At 42.1% G+C, this 26,038-nt stretch overlaps 1 protein-coding gene across 4 annotated transcripts in view; it reads right to left on the bottom strand.

Annotated features, from left to right (window-relative positions):
- Positions 1-25,701, bottom strand: part of APP (amyloid beta precursor protein) — a 302,781-nt gene extending 277,080 nt beyond the window's left edge. For all 4 annotated transcript variants that reach the window (XM_049858263.1, XM_049858264.1, XM_049858265.1 and 1 more), the window contains exon 1: positions 25,479-25,701. In XM_049858263.1, the coding sequence (XP_049714220.1) occupies positions 25,479-25,535 (57 nt within the window). In that variant the 5' untranslated portion in view covers positions 25,536-25,701. The remainder of the gene's footprint in view (positions 1-25,478) is intronic.
- Positions 25,702-26,038: the final 337 nt, after the last annotated feature.

The raw sequence follows: 26,038 nt of genomic DNA, 5'->3' as shown, positions 1-26,038 counted from the left end.
ATGAGCTTCTGCTTCTGGGAGATCTTCATTTGGTGCGGCACCTCTCTTCCTGTCTCTGCTCTGCTTGCTAGTTTAATCTCTTTTATATTTCAAGAGACTGACTCAAAAATCTACCCTACACTAATCTTGACTCATTAACATAACAAAGACAACCATTATAACCACAGGCAGGTTAGGATTTACAACACGTATTTGGGGGAACGTAATTCAATCCAAAACACCCTGTTTCTCTTTCCAGGGGAACCAAACCAGGAGTGTTCAGCATATTCCTCAGGAGGAAGCAACAGAGACCTCTTTATAGGAAAATCTGCAATTGTGCTTTAGAAATAGTTTTGCCACATACATATTTGTGGTCCTCTCATCCTGCAAGACATTGCCTTTCTGAAAACAGACACGTGTGCACACACACAGAATTCTAATAAACGTAACATGAAATGCAGTCAAGACAAATTTTATAAAAATAAATGATATAATGAGTCTACTCCATCCTCAAACCATCAGACTCTAAGGAATTTATTTTTAAAGATATGTACAGGCTTGTTTAGGCTCTCTAAGGAAAACCGTTTTAGACAGGAGTCCGACCTCTGTAATTCATCTTTAACATCTAAAATGATTTGATTCATAAGTAATTTCAAAATATGAACTTTGAAAGTACAGTTTATATCAGTTCAAATAATTAATTATTCATCAAAGCTATTTAAAAATTTGTGCTGCTATCTCCTTGTATCTAGGCTTTGATCAACTTCCAGCATCCAGAATAGAAGCTAGTTATTTTCTGAAAAAATAAAAGTTTAAACTATGTTCTAGTCTTGGCCCTGTGACGCAAAGGGAAGTCTGTCTTCAGCTGCTGGATCCGTGAAGAGACTAGAATGAACAGCCTTTCCCTCCCTGACAAACCACAAACTATCCCCTCTGTTGTTGTTGTCAGTGGTCTTCCAGTCAATTCCGACTCATGGGGACAGAGTAGAATTGCTCCACAGGGTTTTCAAGGCTGTGATCTTTCGGAAGGAGATCACCACACCTGTCTTCTGAGGCACCTCTGGGTGGACTCGAACCACCAACGTTTTGGCTAGCAGTCAAGTGGCTTAGTTTTGTACCACCCAAACCAAAATTAAACTCATTGCTGTCGAGTCTATTCTAACTTTTAGCAGCCCTGTATGTGTGACCTCGAGACTCCTAAATAACCTTAGACCACTGGTTTTCTAACTGCATTCTGAGGAACCCTGGGGCTCCTTGGAGGGGCCTCTACATCTGAGGGGAAACCAAACAAAGAATAGGTTCTTCAGGTTTCAACTAAAACAAATGTGGTTTTCAAACCTATTTTATAGATTGGGATCCTACCCAATCTGTATTTTTGTTTGAAAAACTAAGTTATGTTGCTTTTTTTTTTTCAACCCAAGTGCAAACCCCTACCCTATATACTGAGACTAAAAATTTTCAGTGAGAAATGAAAATCACATGCCAAGAGAAACACAACCAGGAAACTGGCCCAGCAGGACTCCTTCCCTGCTGGGAATTGCAGAATACTGCAAAGGGTAAGAGCAGACACCAAGCTAAGAGCAAGTCTTGGGGAGCTCCAACCCCTGGTCTGGAAACTCTTGAAATAATTTTTTTAAAAAAGGCAATGTATTTCTAAAATTAAAATAATGTAAGAGGTTCAAAACAACAAATATAGCCACTCAGCAACCACATAAAAATATTTTGGTCACCTATTCCAGAGATAAAAAGGCATGGGAGACCCTATTTCTGTTCCCTCATTTAACTGATATGAGTCATGGCTGTCCCTGTAATTTTACTGATGAAACAAAATACTTATTTGTTTCATATGCAAAAGGCTTTCCTCGGGAACTCATCTTCCCGGGCATGAGTTTTCTAACAGGTACTTTTTGTGAGCTCAGGCTGCTAACCAAAAGGTCGGCAGTTCAAATCCACCGGTTCTACTCTGTCCTATAGGGTCACAAGGAGTCAGGATCGACTGGAAGACAATGGGTTTGTTTTTTGGTTTAATGAATATTTAGAAAACTTACAAGGGCTTGGAAACCCTGGCGGAGTAGCGGTTAAGAGCTATGGCTGCTAATCAAAAGGTTAGGAAACCCTATGGGGCCGCTCTAGCCTGTCCTATAGTGTGGCTATGATTTGGAATCCACTTGCCAGCAATGGGTTTGGTTTGGTTTCTTGGTTTATAAGGGCTTTACCGTAGTCTGAAAAGATTATCTAAATACAGAAACATGTCTTAATATTCAATGGCCTTTATCCTGCCTATATGGGTCTCATGATAAAATCCTGCTTCAAATTATTTTGGGAACCTATGGGCAGAAATATTTGCAGGCAAAATGATGTCTAGAAATCGCTTTTAAATACTTCAGGAAACAATCAAATGTAGGGCAGAATTTGCTGTGTAAACTTTCACCAAAAACTCGGTATTAAAAAAAAAAAATGCACGGGAGAGGTCGTTGTTGTTATGTGCTGTCGAGTGGGTTCTGACTCACAGCGACCCTATAGGACAGAGAACTGCCCCATACAGTTTCCAAGGAGCAGCTGGTGGATTTGAACTGCTGACCTTTTGGTTGATGGGTGATCTCTTAACCACTGAACCAAGAACAGCAAAATACGGTCAATTATTGAAACTGGATATATGCTTGACAGCTTCCACAAGAAGAAGTATTAAAAATCTCTTTAGGAGGATGGCAGATTGTATATAAATGATACACCAATTTTATACCTACTTAATCTTTACCCTGGAAACCTTGGTGGCGTAGTGGTTAAGTGCTACAGCTGTTACCCAAGAGGTCAGCAGTTTGAATCTGCCAGGAGCTTCTTGGAAACTCTACCGGCCAGTTCTACTCTGTCCTATAGGGTTGCTGTAAGTCAGAATCGACTCAATAGCTGTGGGTTTTGGTTTAATCTTTACCCCACATCACAATATAGGATTAAGCTAAAGGATTAAAAATACAGCTTTCTCTTAACTTCACAAACAATTGGTCAGTGGACAGTTTCCAACGGATGTAACTATATCATCCTTTCATGGGCACTGAGTGATACATGCTTGGGTTACATGTGCCGCCCCTGGAGGGTTATCCGCAGGCATTTGAGCCACTTTAGCACGTTCTGGCATCATGGTGGATAATGGCACAACTGCCTAAAAAACAAGGAAGTTGGTCTGCACCCCATTTGAGTCTTGAGAGCGACTGGTATGAAGGGATGCTTACCAGAGGAGTGATTGTGGGACACTTTTGTCTCTTTTGGCTTCTGTACAGCGAGATAAGGCTTGCAAGTACGTGTTATTGGGAAGGTACGGGTACCAGCATTCAGAAATATGCAAGTAAATGAGTTATTTTTTGGGTGAAAACAGGTTGTGAGGAACATCCTAGGCCATGGTACCGATATGTACTGTGTGATATGCTTCATGGAACATGGGACCAGTTTGTCCCGCTTGTATTAGTCACCTCCATGATGACATCTTTTATAAAGTGCTCCCCAGAAAGTTGAGTAAGCTATTTTATGACTCCAGTGTAACCAGGAAGTGTGATGCACTTCCTGGCCCATGGGACAGATACGTACCTCGTTTGTGATGTGCTTCATGGAACATGGTGTCGATACAGACTGCTTGCAAATTGGCACCCCATTTTTTCAAATAATAAAAAACTTTCAGCAGCCATTCCATTTGTGAATACACATGGCATCACCAAAAAACTCCAAGAAAACAAAAAAATCACCTTTTAAAGGGTTATATATTTATCAATTGCAAACACAAAGTCAAGATCTAAGTACCTGTTACTCACACATTTATCAATTGCAAAGACAAAATCAAAGGCTAAGTGATTCAAAATGCAAACTACTGTTTGCAGGGATTTGCTCCATTGTTAGTCAAAGGAAAATGAGGCCTTTATTGCCAACTCTCTCAGCAAGCAATTGGGTGTTTGCAATTTTATGTAGGCTGGGGGAAAAAATCCTGACATCTCTGAAGAGTATATATCATACTACTTTGAATCATGATTTTAGAAAGAGTCTGCACATTTTAATACGGTAGAAAAGGCTGGTGAATATCTTCAACTACAAGGATGACAAGAAACACAGTGATGCAATAGAAGGGATGAGATATAAGGGAAAAACATGTGTTAATAAAACCAAACAGAAAATAAAGGACAGCAGAGCCAAAGGTCCCTCGGCCATGAGAATGAATGCATTTATCATACAGATATACCTTAGTCTCAAATGTAAACTCATTATCAAATAACTTTGCTGGAAAAAAAAAAAAAAAAACTATCCTTTCTTTACCCTGTGAAGGATAAAAAGAATTCTCTTCTAAAAGCTTCTAGAAAATCTAGTCAACATTTTGTAACACTACAGGCAAATGTGGAGCAGTGATGGCACAGTGGTTAAGAGCTGCGGCTGCTAACCAAAAGGTCAGCAGTTCGAATCCACCAGGCGCTCCTTGGAAAGCCTATGGGGTAGTTCTACTCTGTCCTGTAGGGTCACTATGAGTCAGAATCGAGTTGATGGTAGAGGGTTTGTTTTGGTTTATAGGCAAATGTGTATTAGCGGTTCTCAAACTTCAACCCGCATCAGAATCAAGAGGAGGGTTTGTTAAACAGATTTCTGGGCCTGCCACCAGACTACGCTGATAACTTTGAGCTTAAAAAAATGATTAATTCTTACAAGTCATCTGATTTTAAAAGCAGCCAATTTTTAAAAACTCAATACACGTTCTATGAGAAATATTTCATTAGTCTTTTCAAACATAGCAAGTGTATTTTTAGGAGAATTATCACCCTGTTTAGATGAATTAGCGTAGTGGTTAAGTGCTACGGCTGCTAACCAAGAGGTCAGCAGTTCAAATCCGCCAGGCATTCCTTGGAAACTCTATGGTGCAGTTCTACTCTGTCCTATAGGGTCGCTATGAGTTGGAATCAACTCAGCAGCAGTGGGTTTGGTTCTTTTTGGTTTTGGTGGTGCAGGGGAAACCCTGGTGGCGTAGTGGTTAAGAGCTATAGCTGCTCACCACAAGGTCAGCAGTTCGAATCCACCAGCCGCTCCTTGGAAACCCCATGGGTCACCACAGAATACTGTCCAATGTAGTGCTGGAAGGTGAGCCCCTAGGTTGGAAGGCACTCAGAGAAACACAGCTGCTGCAGCAACAGACTTGGGCATACCAACAATAGTAAAGATGGTATAGAACCAGGGAATGTTTTCTGTTGTACATTAGGGGCAGCTCTAGTCTGCCCTATAGGGTCGTCATAGTCAGAATTGACTCAATGGCAATGTGTTTGGTTTTGGGGTTCGGGTGGTGCAGTGGTTAAAGCACTCAGCTGCTAGCCAGAAGGTTGGCGGTTCGAACCCCCAAGCTGTTCCGCAGGAGAAAGATGTGGCAGTCTGCTTCTGTAAAGATTACAGCCTTGAAAACTCTATGGGGAAGTTCTGCCCTGTCCTACAGGGTCACTATGAGTCGGAATGGACTTGGTGGCAATGGGTTTTGACATTAATTACATTTCATGAACTAACAAATACATGCCCAATGATTTTTAAAACTCTTCCCCACTTTGGTAGCTAGAAATGTTTATAAAGATGTGACTTATAAAAAGGTGCTGAAAGATTGAAAGCAAGGTTTCACCTTGCTCAAACAAAGACTTGAAACAATGCCTACTTCACAGAATTCACTTATACAGATGATAAACTGAGTGTTAAAAAGTCCTCTAACTGATCTGTTTGATTCTGGGGGAAAGAAAGCCGGCTCCTATCATTCCCAATCAGATCATCAGTTTGTAAGGCTCGCTGTGATCACGAACTGTTGCTGCAGTGACCACAACTTAGCCCGCTCTGGAGCTTCCATCTTTGGGAAAGTGAGTCAACAGTGTGTCAGAACTAATCCAACTTCCACCAGGCACAGCAAGGCCGTGCCATTAAGGCATGAACAGCACACACACAATGCCAAGTCATGGGTGATGTGCAGTAACAATGGACAACCAGAGCCTCAGGAACTCAGTCCTGGGGATAGTAAATGAATTTCCTTTTGTCGTCTTTTCTTAACACAGAGCCCAATGTCAAGAGTGGGAGAGGAGGAACAAAATCCTAAAGAAATGCTCCAGAAATTCCAGCTTGCAGCTTTACCAGTGCCTTAATCCCCATGAACTCCCTCCTCCACGTCAGGCGTCTGAAAAAAATAAACACTCAAGATGACAATTTAGATTTTAACAAAATCAAGATCTATTACGCCTACCCAACACACGTCAGTGTGTCATGGTGTGGTGGCTTGTGTGTTACTGTGATTCTGGATGCTATGCCACTGGTATTTTAAATACAGCAGGGCCGCCCATGGTGGATAGGTGTTAGACTAAGACAGACTAGGAAGAAAGGCCTGGTGATCTATGTCCACAAATTAGCCAATGGAAACCCCACAGATCACCACAGAATACTGTCCAATATAGTTCTGGAAGATGAGCCCCCTAGGTTGGAGGGCACTCAAAAAAACACAGTTGCTGCAACAGTAGACTTGGGCATACCAACAACAGTGAAGACGGCATAGGATCAGGCAACGTTTTCTGTTATACATTAGGTCATCATGAGTCGGAGCCTACTGGAGGGCAACTAACAACATTTCATCTACACAATTAGAGCTAATCAACACAGAAAAACTGTTAAGCATAAGATAGTGAATCAACAGCCATATAATTTCCGGTTTCTCATTAAATAAAGCAGCAGACTAGAGGACATTTTCACAAGGGGCTTTGGTGCTGGTTTCAAGTCATAGTTGAACTGAAATTATCTGTTGAAAGAATAGCAACAAATATTGGAAGTATCTGGGGTTCTCAAGTTCCCAAACCCGATGAAAAACAGAATGAGACGCTGCCTGCACCATCCTCATATTGGTTGGGGGGAACCAGAGTGCTGTGGTCCATAGGATTTTCATCGGCTGATTTTCAGAAGTAGATCGGCAGGCCTTTCTTCCTAGTCTTAGTCTGGAAGCTCCCCTGAAACCTCTTCAACATCACAGGACAAAACGTTGCCTGATTCTGTGCCATCTTCGTGATTGTTGGTATGCTTGAGTCCAGGGGGTAGGAGGCTTGGTAAATACCCCCAGGGCCTCCCAAGACCTGGTGTGACAGGGAAAATAATCAGAGTCACGTGCTGTTTTCAGCCAGCTTCACACCCACTTCTCTGCAGAATCATTTCAGTGCTGTCAGATGCTCCCTATTCAAAATTAAGATAGCTTCACCCTATTAAGCATCACTTAAGAATATTAATAAAAACAAAGTGTTATTTAGATTTAATTGCCGAGATGTATTATACTAAAGTCACTGAAGTCAGTCCAGAAAAAAGCAGACTATAACGTATATGCAAGTAGCCAGTATGTCTGTGGATTTTAAAAAATCACCATTTTACAGTGACAGGCAGAACTTATGATGGAATAGTCAATTTTAGATCTTTATGTAAAGAGGTCAAATTTTTAAAATACCATCTAAGTTAGAAGCAAATTTAAAATCTTTATTCAAGGACAAAGAAGACTGCATTAGAAAAATTCAGTATTACTTCACTTTCCATAACCTCCAAGTTTTATAACCAATGTGAGATGAGAATAGATTCTAACAATAATTTTGATCCATAAAATGGGTGAGAAAATCAATTTTAAGCCAGCAATAAAAATGCTTAATGATATAATATTTAAACCAAAAAAAAAAAAAAGTAACGAAGATTCTTCAGAAATAATGAAATTTGGAAATTCGAAAGTTATTTTCCTTTTTTGACTTTATCATCAGAGAGGCGCCCTGGTCAGGTCCTGTCTACAATAAGTATTCAGAGCCTGGGTTCTAACTTCAGCCCCGTCGCTAACTGCAATTTGGGGCAAAAACTACAGCCTTACTGAACCTTATTTTGTTTTCATATTTAATTTTGACATAGTATTTGTTCTGCTTTTCTTATGACACTATTAAGAATATCAAATTAGAACAGGGACAATACATCTTTCATATTGGAAAGGGTTATTTCAAATAGTCTTTTTAAGCTTCAGAAAGGCATAAAGGTACAGTAATTGTTAAGAATGTTCTCCATGTTTCATATTCAGTTTATATTATCCCTGTTACGATCTCAATTTATTGTTTTAATTCAGCACAAATATAGTCTATCTTAAGCAATGTGCATTTTATTATAATCTACCAGGACCAAATAGTCATTAAAACATTAGTTATGACTTAGTAAGAGTCTACATGCAATAACAACCTTAAATTAAAAAGCAAGTTATAATTTCCATCGGTAGAGAAAATATAAAATAAGCTAAAGACTGATGTTTTCTCTTGATCAATGCTTTTCAATAATTTTCTGGGTGAAAATACAGCCAGAAATTACAACAAACCCTAGGGTAAGATTCAGTGGGAGAAAGAACGCTTCCATTAAATTGCTTTCTTCTGCCTTCGCATGAGAAATTCACAGTCAGCATTAGTGTCAATCTGAGAAGTGATGCTACAAGCAGCAAAACTAGAACTTTTGAATTGAGGAAGTTACTTCTTGATGTTCAATGTACTGAAGAAAGTAGGGCAAATGAGGCTCACTCAAGTAATAATTTATGTTTCCGATACGTTCAAAAGCTAAGTTTTGATATAAGAATTAGTTGTCCATGAAAATGAATGGATGAAATGCACTGAAAGGACCTAGTTATACAACACAATAAAACTTGCTGTTTTCAATTTGATAAAAGTAATGCTCTCTTGAAGAACAACTGAGAGGATTCTAGATATCACATCAAAATTCATGTCTTCATAGTATTAACCAAGCAGGTGCCCTGGAGTTGATGACTGACTCATGGAGACCCCAGTGTATGTGACAGGAGAAATGTGCTCCGTAGGGCAGTTAATGGCTGACTTTTGGGAAGCAGGTCACCTGGACTTTCTTCCCAGGTGCCTCTGAGTAGACTGAAATGAGCTTCAGCCTTTAGGTTATCAGCTAAGCACATTAACCACTGGCACCATCCGTTAGAGATGGTTTAAATGGAGCGGCATAGCTCATCGGTGGTTGATCACCTACCAGGGGTGGGAAGTACTACTTAAAAAAAAAAAAAAGAAGTTGCTGAGTCGATTTCAACTCATAGGGACCCTACAGGACAGTGTAGAAGTGCCCCATAGGATTTCCAAAGAGCTGATGATGGATTTGAACTGCCAACCCTTTTGGTTAGCAGCCAAGCTCTTAACTACTGTGCCATGCAGGCTCCAGAAGTACTACACACAAAATGAAATGAGAGGTAGCAACCTCTAAACTGTCTACTTACAGTTAAAAGATTCAGAGAAAACAGAAGGTTATGATGAAAGAAGCCAATATGTCCTACCTCATTCCTCCACCCCACCATCTCACTATCCAGAGAAATTTTGTTTCATTCATTTGAACCTTGCACAGTTGGTCTAGGCACATAAATTTTCTATGTATCATATATAAAATTTTCATAAATATATTGTGCCTGCTTCCTGCAAATTCCTTTTTTTACTGAACAACATATGTTAACTATTTCCTTCCATCACTATGGTCATGCCTAATTTTAATTTGTTATAGTATTCCACTGATTGGTAAATAGCAAATAAACAGATTTGCTTTATTGATTCAAGTAATGCTCCAATATTCTTATCTATGCAATTATAAAATGTACCACAGGACTAACTACTGACCCACTGCCATGAAGTGGACTCCAATTCATAGCAACCCTATAGGACTGAGTAGAACTGGCCCACAGGGTTTCCAAGGAGCAGCTGGTGGATTCAAACTGCCGACCTTTTGGCTAGCAGCTGAGCCCTTATCCACTGTGCCACCAAGGCTCCGTACTAACCACTAGAATTGCTAAATCTAAGGGTCCAGTTTCCAGTTGCCTTCTAGTTGATTCCCACTCATGGTGACCCCATGTGTGCCAAAATCCAGGGGTGGGCATGTACTCAAAAATTCTTCTTCAAAGTTCTGTACCAATTGACAGCAGAACACATTTCTTCACGTTCTTGCCACATTGGCACCTTTTAAGTCTTTGCCAATCGCATGGTTAAACAATGTTATCTCACCATTTTAATTTATATGCCCACTTCCTGATTGGATTCAGCATATGTTCATAGGTTTATTGGCCACGTGTATTTTTTTTTTGTCTACTATCTGTTAATCTTTGTTTTGTCCTTTTCTTTTAGAGGTTCTATTAGAGATTCATACTGAAATGTTTTATGCATAAAATTATATGACTGAATTTATTTCAAAATAACCCAGTGGGGGAAAGGATTAGGTGGGTTACAGATAAATCAAGATTAGCCACAAGTTGATCATTGCTGAACCTACCACTGCCACGGAGTCGATTCTGACTCATAGCGACCCTATAGGATAGAGTAGAATTGCCCTGTCGTGTTTCCAAGGAGCAGATGGTGGATTCAAACTGCCAACCTTTTGGTTAGCAGCCGAACGCTTAACCACTGTGCCACCAGGGCTCCAAAACCTAAACCAAAAAAACCCAAATCCATTACCCTCCAGTCGATTCCGACTCAATAGCGACCCTATCAGTAGTGGCTAAGTGACACAAATCTTGGAATTTATCAAATTATTCTCTTTTATACATGTTTTCACTTTTTCAAAATAAAAGTTTTTCTTTTTAAATGCTTTACTCGCTTTTCTCTTAAGTTGTTCATATTTAGTGTTTCTTACTGATTCTTAAGAACACTTTGTGGAATAAGGAAATTTGCCATTTGTTACAGACACTATATATAAGTGCCCAGCTTCTCTCTCTCTCTAATGGAGTCAGATCTCCCAGCTTCATTCACTGTATAATCCGCCCTTCCCCTCTCACGTGCAAAGCTGCCTTTATCTCACAGCAATTTCCAGCGTGTGTACAAGTTTATTCCCAAACCTTTCTATTTTTCTTCTGCCCTTTTTTTTTCCTGGCTATTCTTACTTATTGTCATTCCCCAGTGAATTTTAGAATACCTGTGTTCATTTTCCCACGTGTCTATTACACTCAGGGACGTCCTTCCATGTCAAACTATACCCCAAAGGCAACGTAGCTTGCTACGGCCTCACCTGTTGCATTCAGACTCTGACTTCACTTGACATACTGCTCGCATCTAAATGTTAAATAATTCTCCCCTCAGTGTAAAAAATATTTATTTAGCTGCTGTGAAAGGTCAAACTGCCAAACAGACTGGTGTAGCATTTGAACACTGCCATTTATATAAGCCTTATTTTTGTGAATAAGCGTCTGACTAGAAATTCATTAAAGGGGCATGTCACAGTCAGTCTGAAGCTAAGTGTTTTAAATATAACGCACTAATTTTAGACATAAGCATTTGAGGTCTACTTTACCAGGCTATAGTTTCATAGGAAAGTGGTTTCTTACAGGGGAAAAAAATCTTTTAAATGGCTTGATGATGCATTAGAAACAAGCAGCAAAGAGCATCTGTTTTCACAGAGCAACTGCTAAATTAATCCGTGTTAAGTCAGTCTCAACGCACTTGGACCCAGCTACAGGATGTGGGTGTAACAGGATCGCTCAGACTAACACCTGATACAGTCTTCCACATGCCAGGTCAGAAGGAAGAAACAGACTAGAGGGAACATATAGCCTTCTAGAATCAAAACATCAAAAAACCCCATCACAGTCTCTTGGGTTTGTCTGGAAAATTCCAACCCCTCCTCCACCCAGACTAACCACCCCCTATTAAAAAAAAAAAAAAGTCCCCCAAAACAAACTGTTCCATTCAATTCACACTTTCTGAATTAATGAAACTCAAGAGTCAGCTGAACCCACCAACGATACATGGTGATTCTCCCTGGAGTCTAACGTTTGAGTGACATGATCAGAGATACAGACGGATCAAACGTGAGCAGAAATGAACGTTTCTAAGGCACACCTGATGCTATGGGTGAGCAGATCCCCTAGCAGATACAAGTCTATCCTATCTGGGGCATGAGCACTGTGTTTCAGGAAGCCCCTACAGATGCTCTGAGCTGCATGTCCCCACAGAAAGAGCTCTCTCAATTACCTCCTTTTCAGTCCCCTTTGATAAGGTGGTAAACACTTCCTGTTTTCAAAGCAGTCAGCATGGATCTGTGAAAGACAGCAGCCAGGAATTTCATGCCGCTCTTCAGCCTAGTCAAGCTGCCAAGGCTTCCATTTGTCCCTGGTCACTGCTGAAAAGGAGGGGCAGAACTAGGAGGACTAGGAAGTGGACTGGAGGGCCCAACCTGGGACAAGCATTCTCTAGATTCCTTTCCAAGTGGTTTTTCTCCAGGGTTCACTGGGCTGGGCTGGTCAGAGGGGAGGGACAATACCAAGGAATTAAGGCTCATTTCAACCTCTTAACAACTTGCTCAGGAACAAACATGAGGGTGTGCAGAATTACAAGGAAGCCATTCCTGTTTTCAGGCATCAAAAATGTTATCAATGAAATGTTGATATGCTAAAGCATTTTGATAGCATTGAAATGCGCACCTTTGAGCAGTGCCATGGGCAACTGGGCTTCTCCTTTTTGCATTTTCATAGAGGTAAAGTACAGCTAATGTGAACATTCAGGTCTGTCCCAAAGGGTCTACGAAGAGACTTTACAAAGAGGCAGAATAATGAAAAGCAAGGCCATCATTCATTCAGCACCCGATATTGGCCGCCAGGTGGACAGGCTTCGACAGAGATTCCAAACTAAGCCAGGAAGAAAAATCTGTCCATCTATTTCCAAAAATAAGCAATTAAAGCCCTATGGATCACATCAGAACACTGTCTGAGATAGTGCTAGAAGGAGCCTGGGTGGCACAGATGACAGCCAAGAAAACTCTATGGAGCAGATCTACTCTGTAACACATGGGGTCACCATGAGTAAGTGGCCGACAGCAGCTAAGAACAACTACACAGTGCTGGAAGATGAGCCTCCTAGGTTGGAAAGCATTCAGGATACACAGTGGCCACAACATACCAACACTCATGCAGATGGACAAAGGCTAGGCAACATTTTGTTCTGTTTTGCTCAGGGTGGCCATGAGTCAGAGCCTATTCCATGGCAAGCTAACAACAATAATATTGGCCATGCTCTGGACCATGCTCATGTACCTTATTCTTACTTTAATTTCTTTCTCCTGAACAATCTATTAACAGCTGCTTTGTAGATGAGGAAGTTTAGCTTTAGGGGTGTTTAATAACTTTCCTGTGGTCATAGCTCTAGTAACTGGAAGAGTTGTGATTCAAACCCAAGGTCTCACCTTCAGCAGAAAGGGAAGGAATGGGGCTGGGATGAAGGGGAGAGGACCCCATGGAGAAACAGTCCTCAGAACATTCGGTGGGTCAGGGTGGAAGGTGGGGAGCAGCCAGAAACCGAATGCCTAATTGATAGTCTTATTTCTCCTAAATCAGCTTGCTGTGACACTCCTTGCATTTGTTTCAAGGAGGGAATTGCCCATTCCCTAACGAAACAGCAGCTGGTCTCCACCCATCACTCCATTTTGCCAGAGGCTAGAGACAAATCTTGCAGGCTACTTTATCAGCTTAGGACTTGACCTCTTTTTCACCTGCTTCCTCCTCCATAAAATTATCTCCAAGTGTGACTGCAGTGGTTCTGGGGTGGGGCAAAAGGTTAACTGCTAGGGAGAAAGACCTTGGAGATCTACTTCCATAAAGATTAAAAAACAAACAAACCAAACCCACACCATTGAGTTGACTCAGATTCATCACAACCCTACAGACTACAGCGAGAAAACCCTATGGAGCAGTTCTACTCTGTCACACCGGGTCACTGTGAGTTGAAATCGACTCCATTAAAAAAAAAAAAAACCCATTGCCTTCGAGTCAATCGCGACCCTATTGGAGAGAGTACAACTGCCCCATAAGGTTTCCAAGGAGCACCAGGTGGATTTGAACTGCCAACCTTTTCGGTTGGCAGCCATAGCTCTTAACCACTACGCCACCAGGGTTTCCGACAACAGGGCGGCTATGAGGATTAAGGAAACTCTGGCAGCATACTGGTTAATTGCCATAGCTGCTAACCAAAAAGATCAGCAGTCCAAATCCATCAGGAGCTCCTTGGAAACCCTATGGGGCAGTTCTACTCTGTCCTATAGGGTCGTTATGACTAGGAACTGACTGGACAGCAAAAGGTTTGGTTTTCTGGGGTTTTGTGAGGATTAAACAAGAAATACTTAGAAACAGGGACCTGTCGCTAGGACCACCGATTCTTCTCTGCACGTGATTTTTATGTATGCCACAAATGCAGGTGTTTATTCCAGAACCGCTGCTGTCAGTTACCATGCAGATGACTCCAACTCAGGGAAACCCCATATGTTAACAGAGTAGAACTGCTCCATAAGGTTTTTCTTGGCTGCAATCTTTAAAAAACTGCAGGATTGTAAAATTTGGTTTCGTTCATTGGATTTAAACTTTCTAGATTCTGTGGCGTAAGAGGATTTAACACATGACGTAAAGCCTTAAAAACACACTCAACAAGACACAAGGGCGAATCATAATGACCTCAATTAGATTTTCACTGCCTGTCAAGTTAATGGCATAGACTTTCAGCCCTTGAACTTAAAAAGTACAATTCTCTAAGAGGATAAAAGTAACACAATTCTATATTAAAAAAACAATTTTGATCGTATGCCCATTGAAGAGTAAATATTAGCTATAAAATGGAAAAAAAAACGCAAAATTGAAAAAAGACAACGAAATTTTTACTTTGAGAGTGACTCAATTTCACTCCAACAAACAACGTATATTTCCTATACTCCACTACTTTATAAAAACAAAATCACTTCTAGGCACCTCAGTTGAAAATGTCCCAATCAGTTAAGGTATTTCCTCTGGGCCAGCTGAATCTCTGAAATAAAGAGTTGTAAATTATTGAACTTTATTACGCTATTCACGGTATGAAACTGTTTCACAATAAAACACCCTAGAGAAAGCTGGAGAAACAAACCTTATTTCTAAGATTGTAGTTAGTTATCATTGATTTTTTAAACGTAGGAGAATTTATCTCAACATTAAGAATCAAACACAAAATTCTTTAACATCAATACAGAATTTCTAGAGTATTCATTGAAAATAGTCATTGAATATTGAGCAAATACAAAATGTAAGGTATTGTGGTAAATGATGAAACAGTGTAATCACAATATTGACTTCTCTCCTCCATCATTTTTGTTTTTAACATGTAACCACTCAAAAGTACATCTCCTGTCCCTGTAATTCATTTTTATATCACGGTGAACATGTATTTTGCTGTTGTTCTTAGTACGATCGAGTTGGTTCCCACTCAAAGCAACCCTGTGTATGACAGAACGAAACACTGCCCCACCCTGCACCACCCTCACAATCATTGCTGCTTGAGCCCACTGTTGAAACCACCGTATCAATCCATCTCTTCTTCGATGACCCTCTACTTTACCAAGCATGATGTCCTTCTCCAGGAAATGGTCTTCCTGATAATATGTCCCAAGTCTGTGAGATGAAGTCTCACCATCCTCACTTCTAAGGAGCATTCTGGCTGTACTTCTTCCGAAACAGATGTGTTCATTCTTCAGACAGTCCATGGTATATTCAATATTCTTCACCAATGCCATAATCCAAAGGCATCAATTCTTCCTCAATCTTCTTTATTCATTGTCCAGCTTTTGCATGCATATGAGGCAACTGAAAATACCATGGCTTGGGTCAGGTGCACCTTAGTCTTCAAAGTGACATCTTTGCATTTTAACACTGTAAACAGGTCTTGTGCAGCAGATTTATCCCGTGAAGTACATCATTTGATTTGCTGACTGCTGCTTCCACGAGCACTGATTGTGGATTCAAGTAAAATGAAATCCTTCACAACTTCAATATTTTCTCCAAATGTTATGATGTTGTTTCGTACCAAAAAATTCACTGCTGTTGAATTGATTCCGACTCATAGTGACCCTACAGGACAGAGTAGAACTGCCCCGTAGGGTTTCCAAGGAGCGGCTAGTGGATTTGAACTGTCAACCTTTTTTGGTTAGCAGCCGAGCTCTTAACCACCTCACTGCCAGGGCTCTGATGTTGCTTACAGTTCTCAATATACATAGTTCCCTCCCACAGATGGCTAAGCTTACATTTGTGTGGTGACCAGATCAAATCTTCCCTGATAATATTACATAAAATATCACATCCATACCATACTTCCCTTATTCCATTTTACTCAACTTAATTTTTGTGAAGTACCTATTATCTCCTGTTTCTCCTGTCTAAGCTCACTAGACTGTAAGCTTCCTTGATGGCAGGGACCTCAAAAATATTTGTTACATGAAAGAGTGAATTTTCTTCTCCGTGCATGAAAATAAGTTGGCAACTTTCCTACAAAAACTCGATTTTATTTTAAAATTGTTAATATTTACTTATGTAAGTATTTATGAATGAATTATTTTTAGAATGACTACAGTCTGTATATCTAAAAGTTTCTATGGGGGTTTCTTAAGTTAGGAGCTCCGCACTTACATCCTCAAACTAATATACAGCAATGACAAAACCTTATTTGGTTAAAAGAGACCACAGAAAATAATTACATGTTTCAGTATGGGGAATATTTGCAGTCAAGTATCCCTTTTTAGGGGCCAATGGTGGTTCAGTGATAGAATTCTCACCTCCCATGCCGGAGACCTGGATCCATCCCTGGTCATTACAACTCAAGCGCAGCCAACACCCATCTCTCAGTTGAGACATGTTGCTACGATGCTGAACAGATTTCAGCAGAGCTTCTGGACTAAGGTGGACTAGGAAGAAAGGCAATCTACTTCTGAAAATCAGCCAGTGAAAACCCTATGGATCACAACGGTTGTATCCCATTGTACATGGGGTTGGCCATGGGGCCAACTTGATGGCAGCTAACAACAACAATAACATTATTTTCATATGATAGGTTTCAATGTTGATCTCTACAGGTTTAAGCTAATATTTCAAAAATACTGCACCAATCTTAAAGACTCAACTTTCAAAACAGATAAGGATTCTATTTTTTTAAAGAAAAAAAACCAATAAGTACAGTGAAGAAATAGTTCTTCTCTATTGTTATCATGTCTGCCTATCAATTCAATTACACACAAAATAACTGGGTATTCATATTTACAAAAACAATGTAATTCTGTTTTTGAAAATTTCATCTAATAAGAACAGATATAAAAAAAATCCTATTTTGTACTAATCAAATCTTAGTGGACAATACCATTTTCTTTTTGATTAAAAATTAAAATTGTATTGCCTCGTTAATAGTTGTTATTGTTGCCAGGTGTCGAGGCAATTCTGACTCATAACAACCCTATACGACCAAGTAGAACTGCCCCATAGGGTTTCCAAGGAGCACCTGGTGGATTTGAACTGCTGACCTTTTGGTTAGCAGCTGAGCTCTTAACCACTGTGCCACCAGGGCTCCAACACCATGTATAGACGAGGAAAAACTGAACAGATGAGGCTGTGATAATAGAGGAAGAAGGGAAAGGTCTAAAGCACATCCCAAGAGGAGGATTAAACCTGTTGTTTTTTCAACTGTAAAATGTCTCCATGGGATCCAGTCATTAAAAAGCTTTGAAATTTAGCAGAGCAAAAAGAGTTAATGTATTTCTTAACGACAATATTTTTTCTTTATGAAGTACATCTCTTATTCTCTTAACAATCTTTTAAGGCTAAAAAGTAGTAGTTTAATCAATCTCTACCATCTCTACGAGTTGGAATCAACTTGATGGCAAGGAGTTTGGTTTTTTTTAGCTCATCTCCAAAGCCTTGTGTTATTTGAGGAAGACCGTTTGTAGCTTTCTCTGGAAGCTAATTAAGAGCATAAGACAAAACAGTAGATTCTCTTAGAAAGAGAACAGGCAAAGAACAATTTATATCAACAACATCACCCCCCCCCAAAAAAAGTAACAACTTTTCCTGTTGAATCAAGCTTCTCATCTAAAAACCATCTAAACTTGGGAAGAAAAAAGACAAAGAAGCTGTCTTGAAATGCTTGTTAGTTGCCGTATGGAAATTAGAAGATCCGAATGCTACTTTGGGTCCCTCGTTGATAAGATCCTAAGAAGTGACTGCACTTCTGGGATTCACTCACCTACAAAACCGGCTTATTGTCCTTTTCCCCTTTCTGAAATGTTTATCTTGCTTACTCCTTATCCCGGTTCATCCACCCTACAATGAGGTTTCGTACTATTCTTCACTTATCTATTCTGAAGCAGTGTCTTCACTGCAGACGTGGCTACGGCGGTTACATCCTGCTCCTTGCCTTCTTTGGTTGAGCGTATAAACGCACTAACTGGTGCCACAAAACTGACCAAGATTCCTGGGGACTTTGCTTAGAATGATTCCTCAATCAATGTATTAATCATAATTTCACACCGTATCACCAATGTCGTATACTCAAAGCTTCTACATATCCTCCTACCCTAATTCTGAAACCGAGGTTTTAAAAAATCTTTTCTATTACAATCTAAGCAAAATATACTAAGATAAAACAAATGTATACTTATAATTAAGCAGCTGATCACTACGAAGTTTAGAAGCTGTGATAGCCCTAATATGGCTGGTAATATCCATTCATTTCATCTTGAAAACTGATTTCATCAAGAAATGCCACATCCTCAGTCTACTTTTTTGATTTCAGAGTTGTCTGGTGAAGATCCAGCCCCCATTCTAGGACCCAAAATGTTTAGCTGGCATTTGAAATCTGCCATTTCTACCTGCGTTGGCGAAGCTTTTTCTAGAAAAGGTTTTGCTGAAAACTAAACCACATTTGTTTACAGCTCCTTGCACGTAGCTGATGGCCACCAAAGACCTCAGTTAATAACAGAGCTGGAGTGTAGACGTGTGTGGCAAGCTGTCAGGGCAAAGCATTTTAAATAGCTAGTCCTCATTTGAGTACAAACTGCTTTGATCTTTACATTTTTGTATGTTTAAAATTTTCAATGAGCATGAATTATTTTAGTACGTTTCAAAAAGTCAATTGAAATATATAATACGTATAAATACATAATACATGAAATGGTGTAACGTTCTAAAATTCTTATCAGAGAATTTTTTTTATTTTAGCTTAAATCAAATTCCTTCATTCTTAACAGGGAACACACTGCCAGTTTCCTACATGAGTCTTAATTAGTCAGTAAGGGAATTAGTTGGTCAATAAGTGAAACATCATATAGATTACTTTTAAGTTTTTAATGGCGTGAAAATTAAATATATTCGTTTTTACCTTATAACAGTAGGAGCTAACACTTACATAGTGCTTATAATATGCCAACATCTTACCTATATATTAACTCATATACTGTTCAAAACATCTTATGTATCTATTATATACAATTTATATAATCCTCCCAACAATCCTAAACACTATCATTCCTACCTCACAAAGGGAAAAAACTCAGGCAAAGCTGTTAAGTCACTTGCCCAAAGTCAACTGCTTGAAAGGGGCACACACACACATACACAAAACAAACCTGTTACCATCGAGGTGATTTCAACTCATTGCAACTCTGCAGGACAGAGTAGAACTGTCCCATAGGGTTTCGAAGGAGCAGATGGTGGATTTGAACTGCCAACCTTTTGAGTTAGCAGCTGTAACTCTTAACCACTGTGCCACAAGGGACAGAGTCAGGATTTAAACCCAAACAGTCTTGCCCCAGTCCAGGCTCTTGACATGTGCAACACTGTCTTCCTTGCATGGCTGAAAAACATACTGAATGACTCAGTGTTACCGGCCCAACATGATGCCTGGCATGGAAATCGACCTTACGAATATGAGAACAATAACATTACCTACCAGAGAACTCTATCCTATAGGGTCGCTATGAGTCGGATCAACTCGACTGACAATGGGTTTACCATAGAACTGGGCATCTCTCTTCTTCCACCCATTTCAACCACTACCTTCTTTCAAGCTCAATATTTATTGCATATTTCTTAAAAATCTAGCCACACCTGTTCTACCTCCAAGCTCTGTTGCGTAGCGCCTGGGGTCTTAAAAGTTTACAAATGGCCATCCAAGGCATAACAATTGGTCTCTATTCACCTGGAGCTAAAAGGAAGAAGAGTCAGGAATAGGAGGAGGATATGGAATGTGTGGCTAATTGCCTCCATGAACAACTGCCTCCTTTGCCATGTGACCAGAAAACTGCCTTGCTACCATTACTGAACATTTTGATCAAATATTCTTCAGAAGAATCTTTGATCAAAAGAGGGAAAATGTAGAACAGAACTTTAAATTCTCATGAACTCCAGACTTTCTGGAGCCATGGGGGTTGGGGGAACCCCTGAAAACTACTGCCCTGAGATAATCTTTAAACCTGAAACCAAAAATACCCCCTGAAGTCTTCTTAAAACCAAACAATAATTTAGCCCGACCAGTAAAAAATATTTGCCTTGAGCATTATGCTATTTAAGGGCTAACTATATGGGATCAAATTGACAGCAGCAACTAGAAAGATTAGATGGGAACTTTAGGGGCAGTGAGTTTATGTTAATGGAGCAGGAACAACTCAGAAAAGGAGGGTGAGAATGGTTGCACAACTCAAAGGATATAATCAATGTCCACTGAATTATACATGTAGAAACGGTTGAATTGGTGTATGTTTTGCTGTGTATATTCTCAACAACAGCAAAATAAAACTTAAAAACACAGCCACACAAATAAGTATAAACGAAATGGCCTCCGTGTTCCCTATCGCAGCTAAGATGAAATACATGTGAACCTAAATCAATAACTGTCTTTTTATCCTGCTTTAAAAGTCAGCTAGCTAATCTATTAAACATTACTTTTTCATAGAACTATAAATTGAGGAACATCTCCAGGTTTTTGTTTTGTTTTTAATAAATGACTTTATTCCCAGAGCTATCATTCATTTTAATATGGTGGTGGGTGGATTTCTACTTCTAGAAAGATACCAGTAAAACATATCTTTAACCAGGATAAATCTGAAGAGGAAAATTTACCAACTTTTTTAAGAAGGAATATACCAGTGTTCTCACTGTAACAGCTATTTCTTAAGCGATCCACATTAAACTGAAGACATAGTTGGGTAACATTTTTCCTTCACTGTGGTTTTCATTTGTAAATTCAGTTTGAGGGTTTGGGTATCTTTTGCTTTTCTTTTTATAGCAAAAAGAATTAACAAATATGCATTTTATTGCTTCAACTTGCTACTCATTCAGGGGGCATTGCTCATTCCTTCACCTTAACATTACCAGTCTACCACCCCTCTTCCCCACCCACCTATGAGGGTGTATCTGGATCTTCTGTGAGACTCACAGGGTGGCCACTTTTCCAAAAGTCGACAGAAACCCCACTCCATATATCTGTGTCTGGGATTCCACTATGGAAAGATCTCACAGTCAAGTAAACAGCAGAGAGGTAGAAAACCATCAGTATAAAAAAAAAGCCCACAACAAAACAACAAAACACAAAGTTGAATTCCCTACGTGCCTCCTTGCCACCCAGTGAAGTGCTCTACCTGCCAACTTAGCCCCTCAGTCAAGATCCTATGGAAGGTTCGGCATCTGAGCTCTCAGGCCCTGTGTTGAGCCCCTTACTTTGGTCCCTCAGCTCCTTTTTCCAATCCTGTCACATTCTGCACCTCTCCTTTGCTTCACGGCATGTCACCGTCCATAATCATATATTGATGGGCGTAGTGTCTGTCTTCTGCACTAGACTAGAAGCTCCATGAAGGAAAAGACTATGTCTCGTTCACCACCATATCCCAACGGAGAACAGGGTCTGACCCTAAAAGGGAATCAATACAAAGCTCCCTAATGAATACATAGATGCAGGTTAATCAAATCAAATCCCACACTCTTTCATTCTTTCATCCTTCACCCAATATTTAAGAACCTCACCAACACCCAGCTGGAAACCAGGCACAGGGGATAGAAAGATGAAGACAAAGGCCCCGCCCACGTACTCAGGTTTGTGGGGAGGGGGGCGAGACGTGGAAATAAACAAATACTGTATTTGCAAAGACGTAATCTCCATTCCCCAGACCTGGTAGGTAAACCTGGCTAGAAATTTATTAGCAGGAAGTTCTCTAGGATTATCTCATCCCACTGTTCCTTTACACCTTAAATACAGGAAGTCTACGCTGCAGGGACTGTATGTAGTCAGTATACCACTTAATCTATACTTTCCTTTTGGCACTGAACACTTTCTATTTTGTTTTATAATCAACGTGCCTGTCTTCTTTACCTGGGGAGGCAAAATGCCTGGGAGTAGGGGGGGAAATGAGGTGTAGACAGACAAGCTAAACCTCACATCCTAAAGCTTTACATTTAAAGTATATTATACAGGCCTGCCTTTGCATTTGTAATTGGTATAACCAGGTGGAGATTAAAGAAGAAATGTATTAATGAAAGAGGCTTTGTAAGTCTCTTAAGGTAACACATGTCCCCAACTAGATTAAACTTGCAGAAACAGAATGTACATTTCCATTGCATTTTACTCAGCTTCTTCAGGAGATTAGTGGCTGGGCGAAAGGCATGGAACAGCTATGCTGATTTCTGTAATGACTGGCAATCTCTTTACACAAGTATCTGTACAGAAAGCCTCTAGTGTGCCATAAACAGGTACGTGAAATAGGGATCTTTTAGTAACAGGGAGAGAGTCATTCCCATAAAGCTAATAACCTCTCCACTTCCCTTCAAACCAATAGTTTTCAGTTGACCACACTCCATCTTTTTCATACTTTTTTTTTTTAAACAGTTCTCCATAATTTAACCCTGTGACCTATTTAAATCACATGTTCCTTTTCACCTCCTTGCTCAGGACTAGGGATTGCTCCATCTGGTAACATCTCCGTAGTCCTAACAGCCTAGGCTAGTGCTCCCAGGAGCCTCTGCTGGTTAGGGTGACAAGAGGGAAATCTTTTTGCTCCCTGCTGGTTACCATGGCTTCGCACTGATCAGCAAGACACAGTGACTCCTTATAGATGGCGATCCAAGCTAACCTTCACTATGCTATGAGCAGGTTTCTACCTTCCAGGCAGTATTATATTCAGTATGGACAGGTTTCTATTACCTGCGAAATAGCATCAGCATTAAGGCAGGTTATAGCGATTAGGTTGTGTCTCCCAATATAAGAAGATAAAACAAGAGGAAACAAGTTTGAATGAATAAATATCGGGTTTTTTTTTTTAAACCCATACCTGTATCAAGCAAAATCATCCACCCAGGTAATAACAACGCCTTCCCCCAAGCTGAGGCTCCTTCACCATTAACCTTATTCAGTTCTTCTTCACACCCACCTGCAGCAGACCTGTTTTCTAAGCTTTACAAAAGATTACATCTTTTTAGTGGGCACAGACGTGACTGGATAAATCCCTCTCAAGCCTTATTAGAATGAACTGCCTTAGCCTTCCACCGAGGCTTGCAATAGAACTGCCAGCAAATTGAAAAATGGACTAATGTGAATCTCACCTCCACTCTTTGAAGGAGGTGACAATAACCAGTAAAAACGTCCAGAAGTATGGCAGAAAGAACAAAAAATGCAACCCAACAGGCTGGACCCTAAGTCTGAATTATATTTGCCTACGTGCAGCCTCATTTTATACAGAAAAAAAGAGGCTGCTCAAGAAAGTTAACTGTTTTGACACAAGCTTCAAAAATAAAGCTTATAATATGCTTTTAACGACCTAACTTGTGTTTTTTAACTTGTAATAAGGTCATTCAGGAAAACCTAAATAATCATACAAATAAATTTAAGCTATGGAGAAATCTAAGTCCCATTAATTCAACGCATTTAAGAAAGAAAATGCATTACGCAACACCAAATTCTTGACTCTTAAAACAAACTGTCTTAACTAGTCTTTAAGGTGATTCTCGAGCCACTTGTGGGTAAAAACCAGAAGGGAAAAAAAAAAGTTCAATGCCCTTGTAAGTTAAGGACTAAAAATCTGTAATGGCGTGTGTGGTGTTCTGTACAGCCTTAATGAAACTGCAGGAAAAACATTTCTCCGGAATTTTTTTTTTTTGGGGGGGGGGAAATTACCACGAGGTAGGGGAGGAAAAGAAGAAAAAAAAATTGTGGGGGGATTGCAAATATAAGATAGCAAATGGGAACCCAACCCAACGAGAAATACAACCTCCTCAGCCCCAACTGTCACGCAAACAACTTCTAAGCATCTTCAGATAAAAAGAAAGCCTTTCCGCACAAGGCATTAGCCGAATGTTCGAGAGTTGGATGAATGGGGAAGACTTGCTAAACACCTAGTGGTGGGTGGATTTCACCAGGCTGCAGCCTCCACAGCTTTTCTGTGCTGCACTGCAGAGGCGCCATCTTCTCCGTCTTAATCTTCACTCAATTCAATCCTTTTATCTGCACCCTAGAAAAAAAAGACCCTGCGGCCCCTCCCCAGCAGCCTGCGCCCCCCAGAAGATTAAACCAGAGTCCCCAGCGCCGCCAGGGACCAGGCCGCGTCTTCCTCAGACAAACGCCTCCTTTGATGCGCAGGCGGGGAGAGCCCGTGACTCCCCACCACCCACCACGGCCCTGTCCAGACGCACACCCCACTCCCCACGCGTTTCTCCCCAAGGACATCACACCACCCAGCGCGGCATTAGCAAGCCTCAGAAGTGGCGTGGGGGAGGGGGAGACAGGGGCCCCGGGGCTCTGCCAGGGAGGCCCCCTCAGCGCCCCAGCCCCTCCCGGGCAGGCGCGCAGCACCGGGAAGGGAGCCGGGCGGGAGTCTTGGTGGCGCACAGAGACTAACGTGGCTCTGCCTACCGCGCCCCAGGGCGGGGTGTCGCGGCTTTTGTTCCCGGAGACCTTCTCCCTCTCGGGGAGAAGGTGAAGGTGCCAGAGAATGCTCGGGACCTCCGGGCTCCGGGGAGACGTAGGGCGGTTGCGGGTCTCCGACCCCTCCCATCTCTCACAACTTACACAAAAGGGAGACGCGGAAATGTACAAAGTTTTGCCTGCGAAAGGCGATGCGCGACTCGGCCGCAGACTCCAGCTGGGTCACACCCGGGCGGTCGCCGCGAGCAGCAGCGAAGGAGAAGCGGGAGGTTCGGGCCGAGAAGGGACGTTGGGGGTGGGAAAGGAAGGGGAACGGGACGGAAAAGGCAGGGGAAAGCTCCTCGAGCTGCCCCGGCTCGTCCTCTCCAGGGCCCCAGCAAGGAAAGGGCAGCGATTTCATAGCCGAGGTTCTAGGGACGCAGCGTTTTCGGTTTCCCCCACGTGCCCCCACCCCGGCCACATCTGGAAGCTTCTCGCCTCCCTTGGCTCCCACCCCCAGGGCAGGGACTTGGGCTCAGGGTGGTCCCCTCCCCTTCTCGCCCCAGGTGGCGCGGACGGGGGAGCCCGATTCCTCGCCTGCTCCCGCTCCGCGGGCCGGAGCGCGCGTCCCCGGGGCAGGGCTGGGCGGAGGCGGGGATGCAGGGTGCCTGCCAGTGGGGGTGTGGGCGCGGAGCAGAGACGGGCTCCCTCGGCTGGTCCCGGCTTCTCTGGGTTAAAGACTTGGGGGGATCGGTCTTCCCGGTGGTCGCCCTCCCCCCTCTCCAGAGGCGCGGCACCCACCTCCAGCGCCCTGGCCGTCCAGGCGGCCAGCAGGAGCAGTGCCAAACCAGGCAGCATCGCGACCCTGCGCGGGGCACCGAGTGCGCTGCTGTGCCAGTGGGGTCCGCCGCGCCCTAGCTCTGCCCGTGCCTCCGCCGAGCCCGCGTCTCCGGTGGCCCCGCGCTCGCGCTGCTCCGGGTGCTCTCGCCTACTGCTGCCGAGGAAACTGACGGAGCAGGAGTGCGGCGGCGGAGCTGGGAGCCCGGGAGTCAGCTGATCCGGCCCACCCCGCTCGGCACCCGAGAGAGACCCCTAGCGGAGCCGCCGGGGAGCTGCGCCCGCTCTGGCCACGAGGGGCCCACGCTCCCGCCCCGGTCCCCCGCGCCCTCAGGTGCAGCGCCCTCGTCTCCTCCAGCACCCCGCGCGCCTTCCGGGCCCACCGCCCACCTGGACCCCGGGGGCCATAGGAGGGAGGGTCTGGGGCGAGGAGAAGGGCAGTGCAGGATCGGGGAAAGGTGAATCGTAGGACGTTTGGGCTCCAGAAAAGTCGAGAGCGCTCCTGGCTCGTTCCCGTGAGCTTG

The sequence above is a fragment of the Elephas maximus genome, chromosome 18, assembly GCF_024166365.1.
Source record: "Elephas maximus indicus isolate mEleMax1 chromosome 18, mEleMax1 primary haplotype, whole genome shotgun sequence".
Lineage (NCBI taxonomy): Eukaryota > Metazoa > Chordata > Mammalia > Proboscidea > Elephantidae > Elephas > Elephas maximus.
This window is presented reverse-complemented; position numbering and strand designations above follow the sequence as displayed.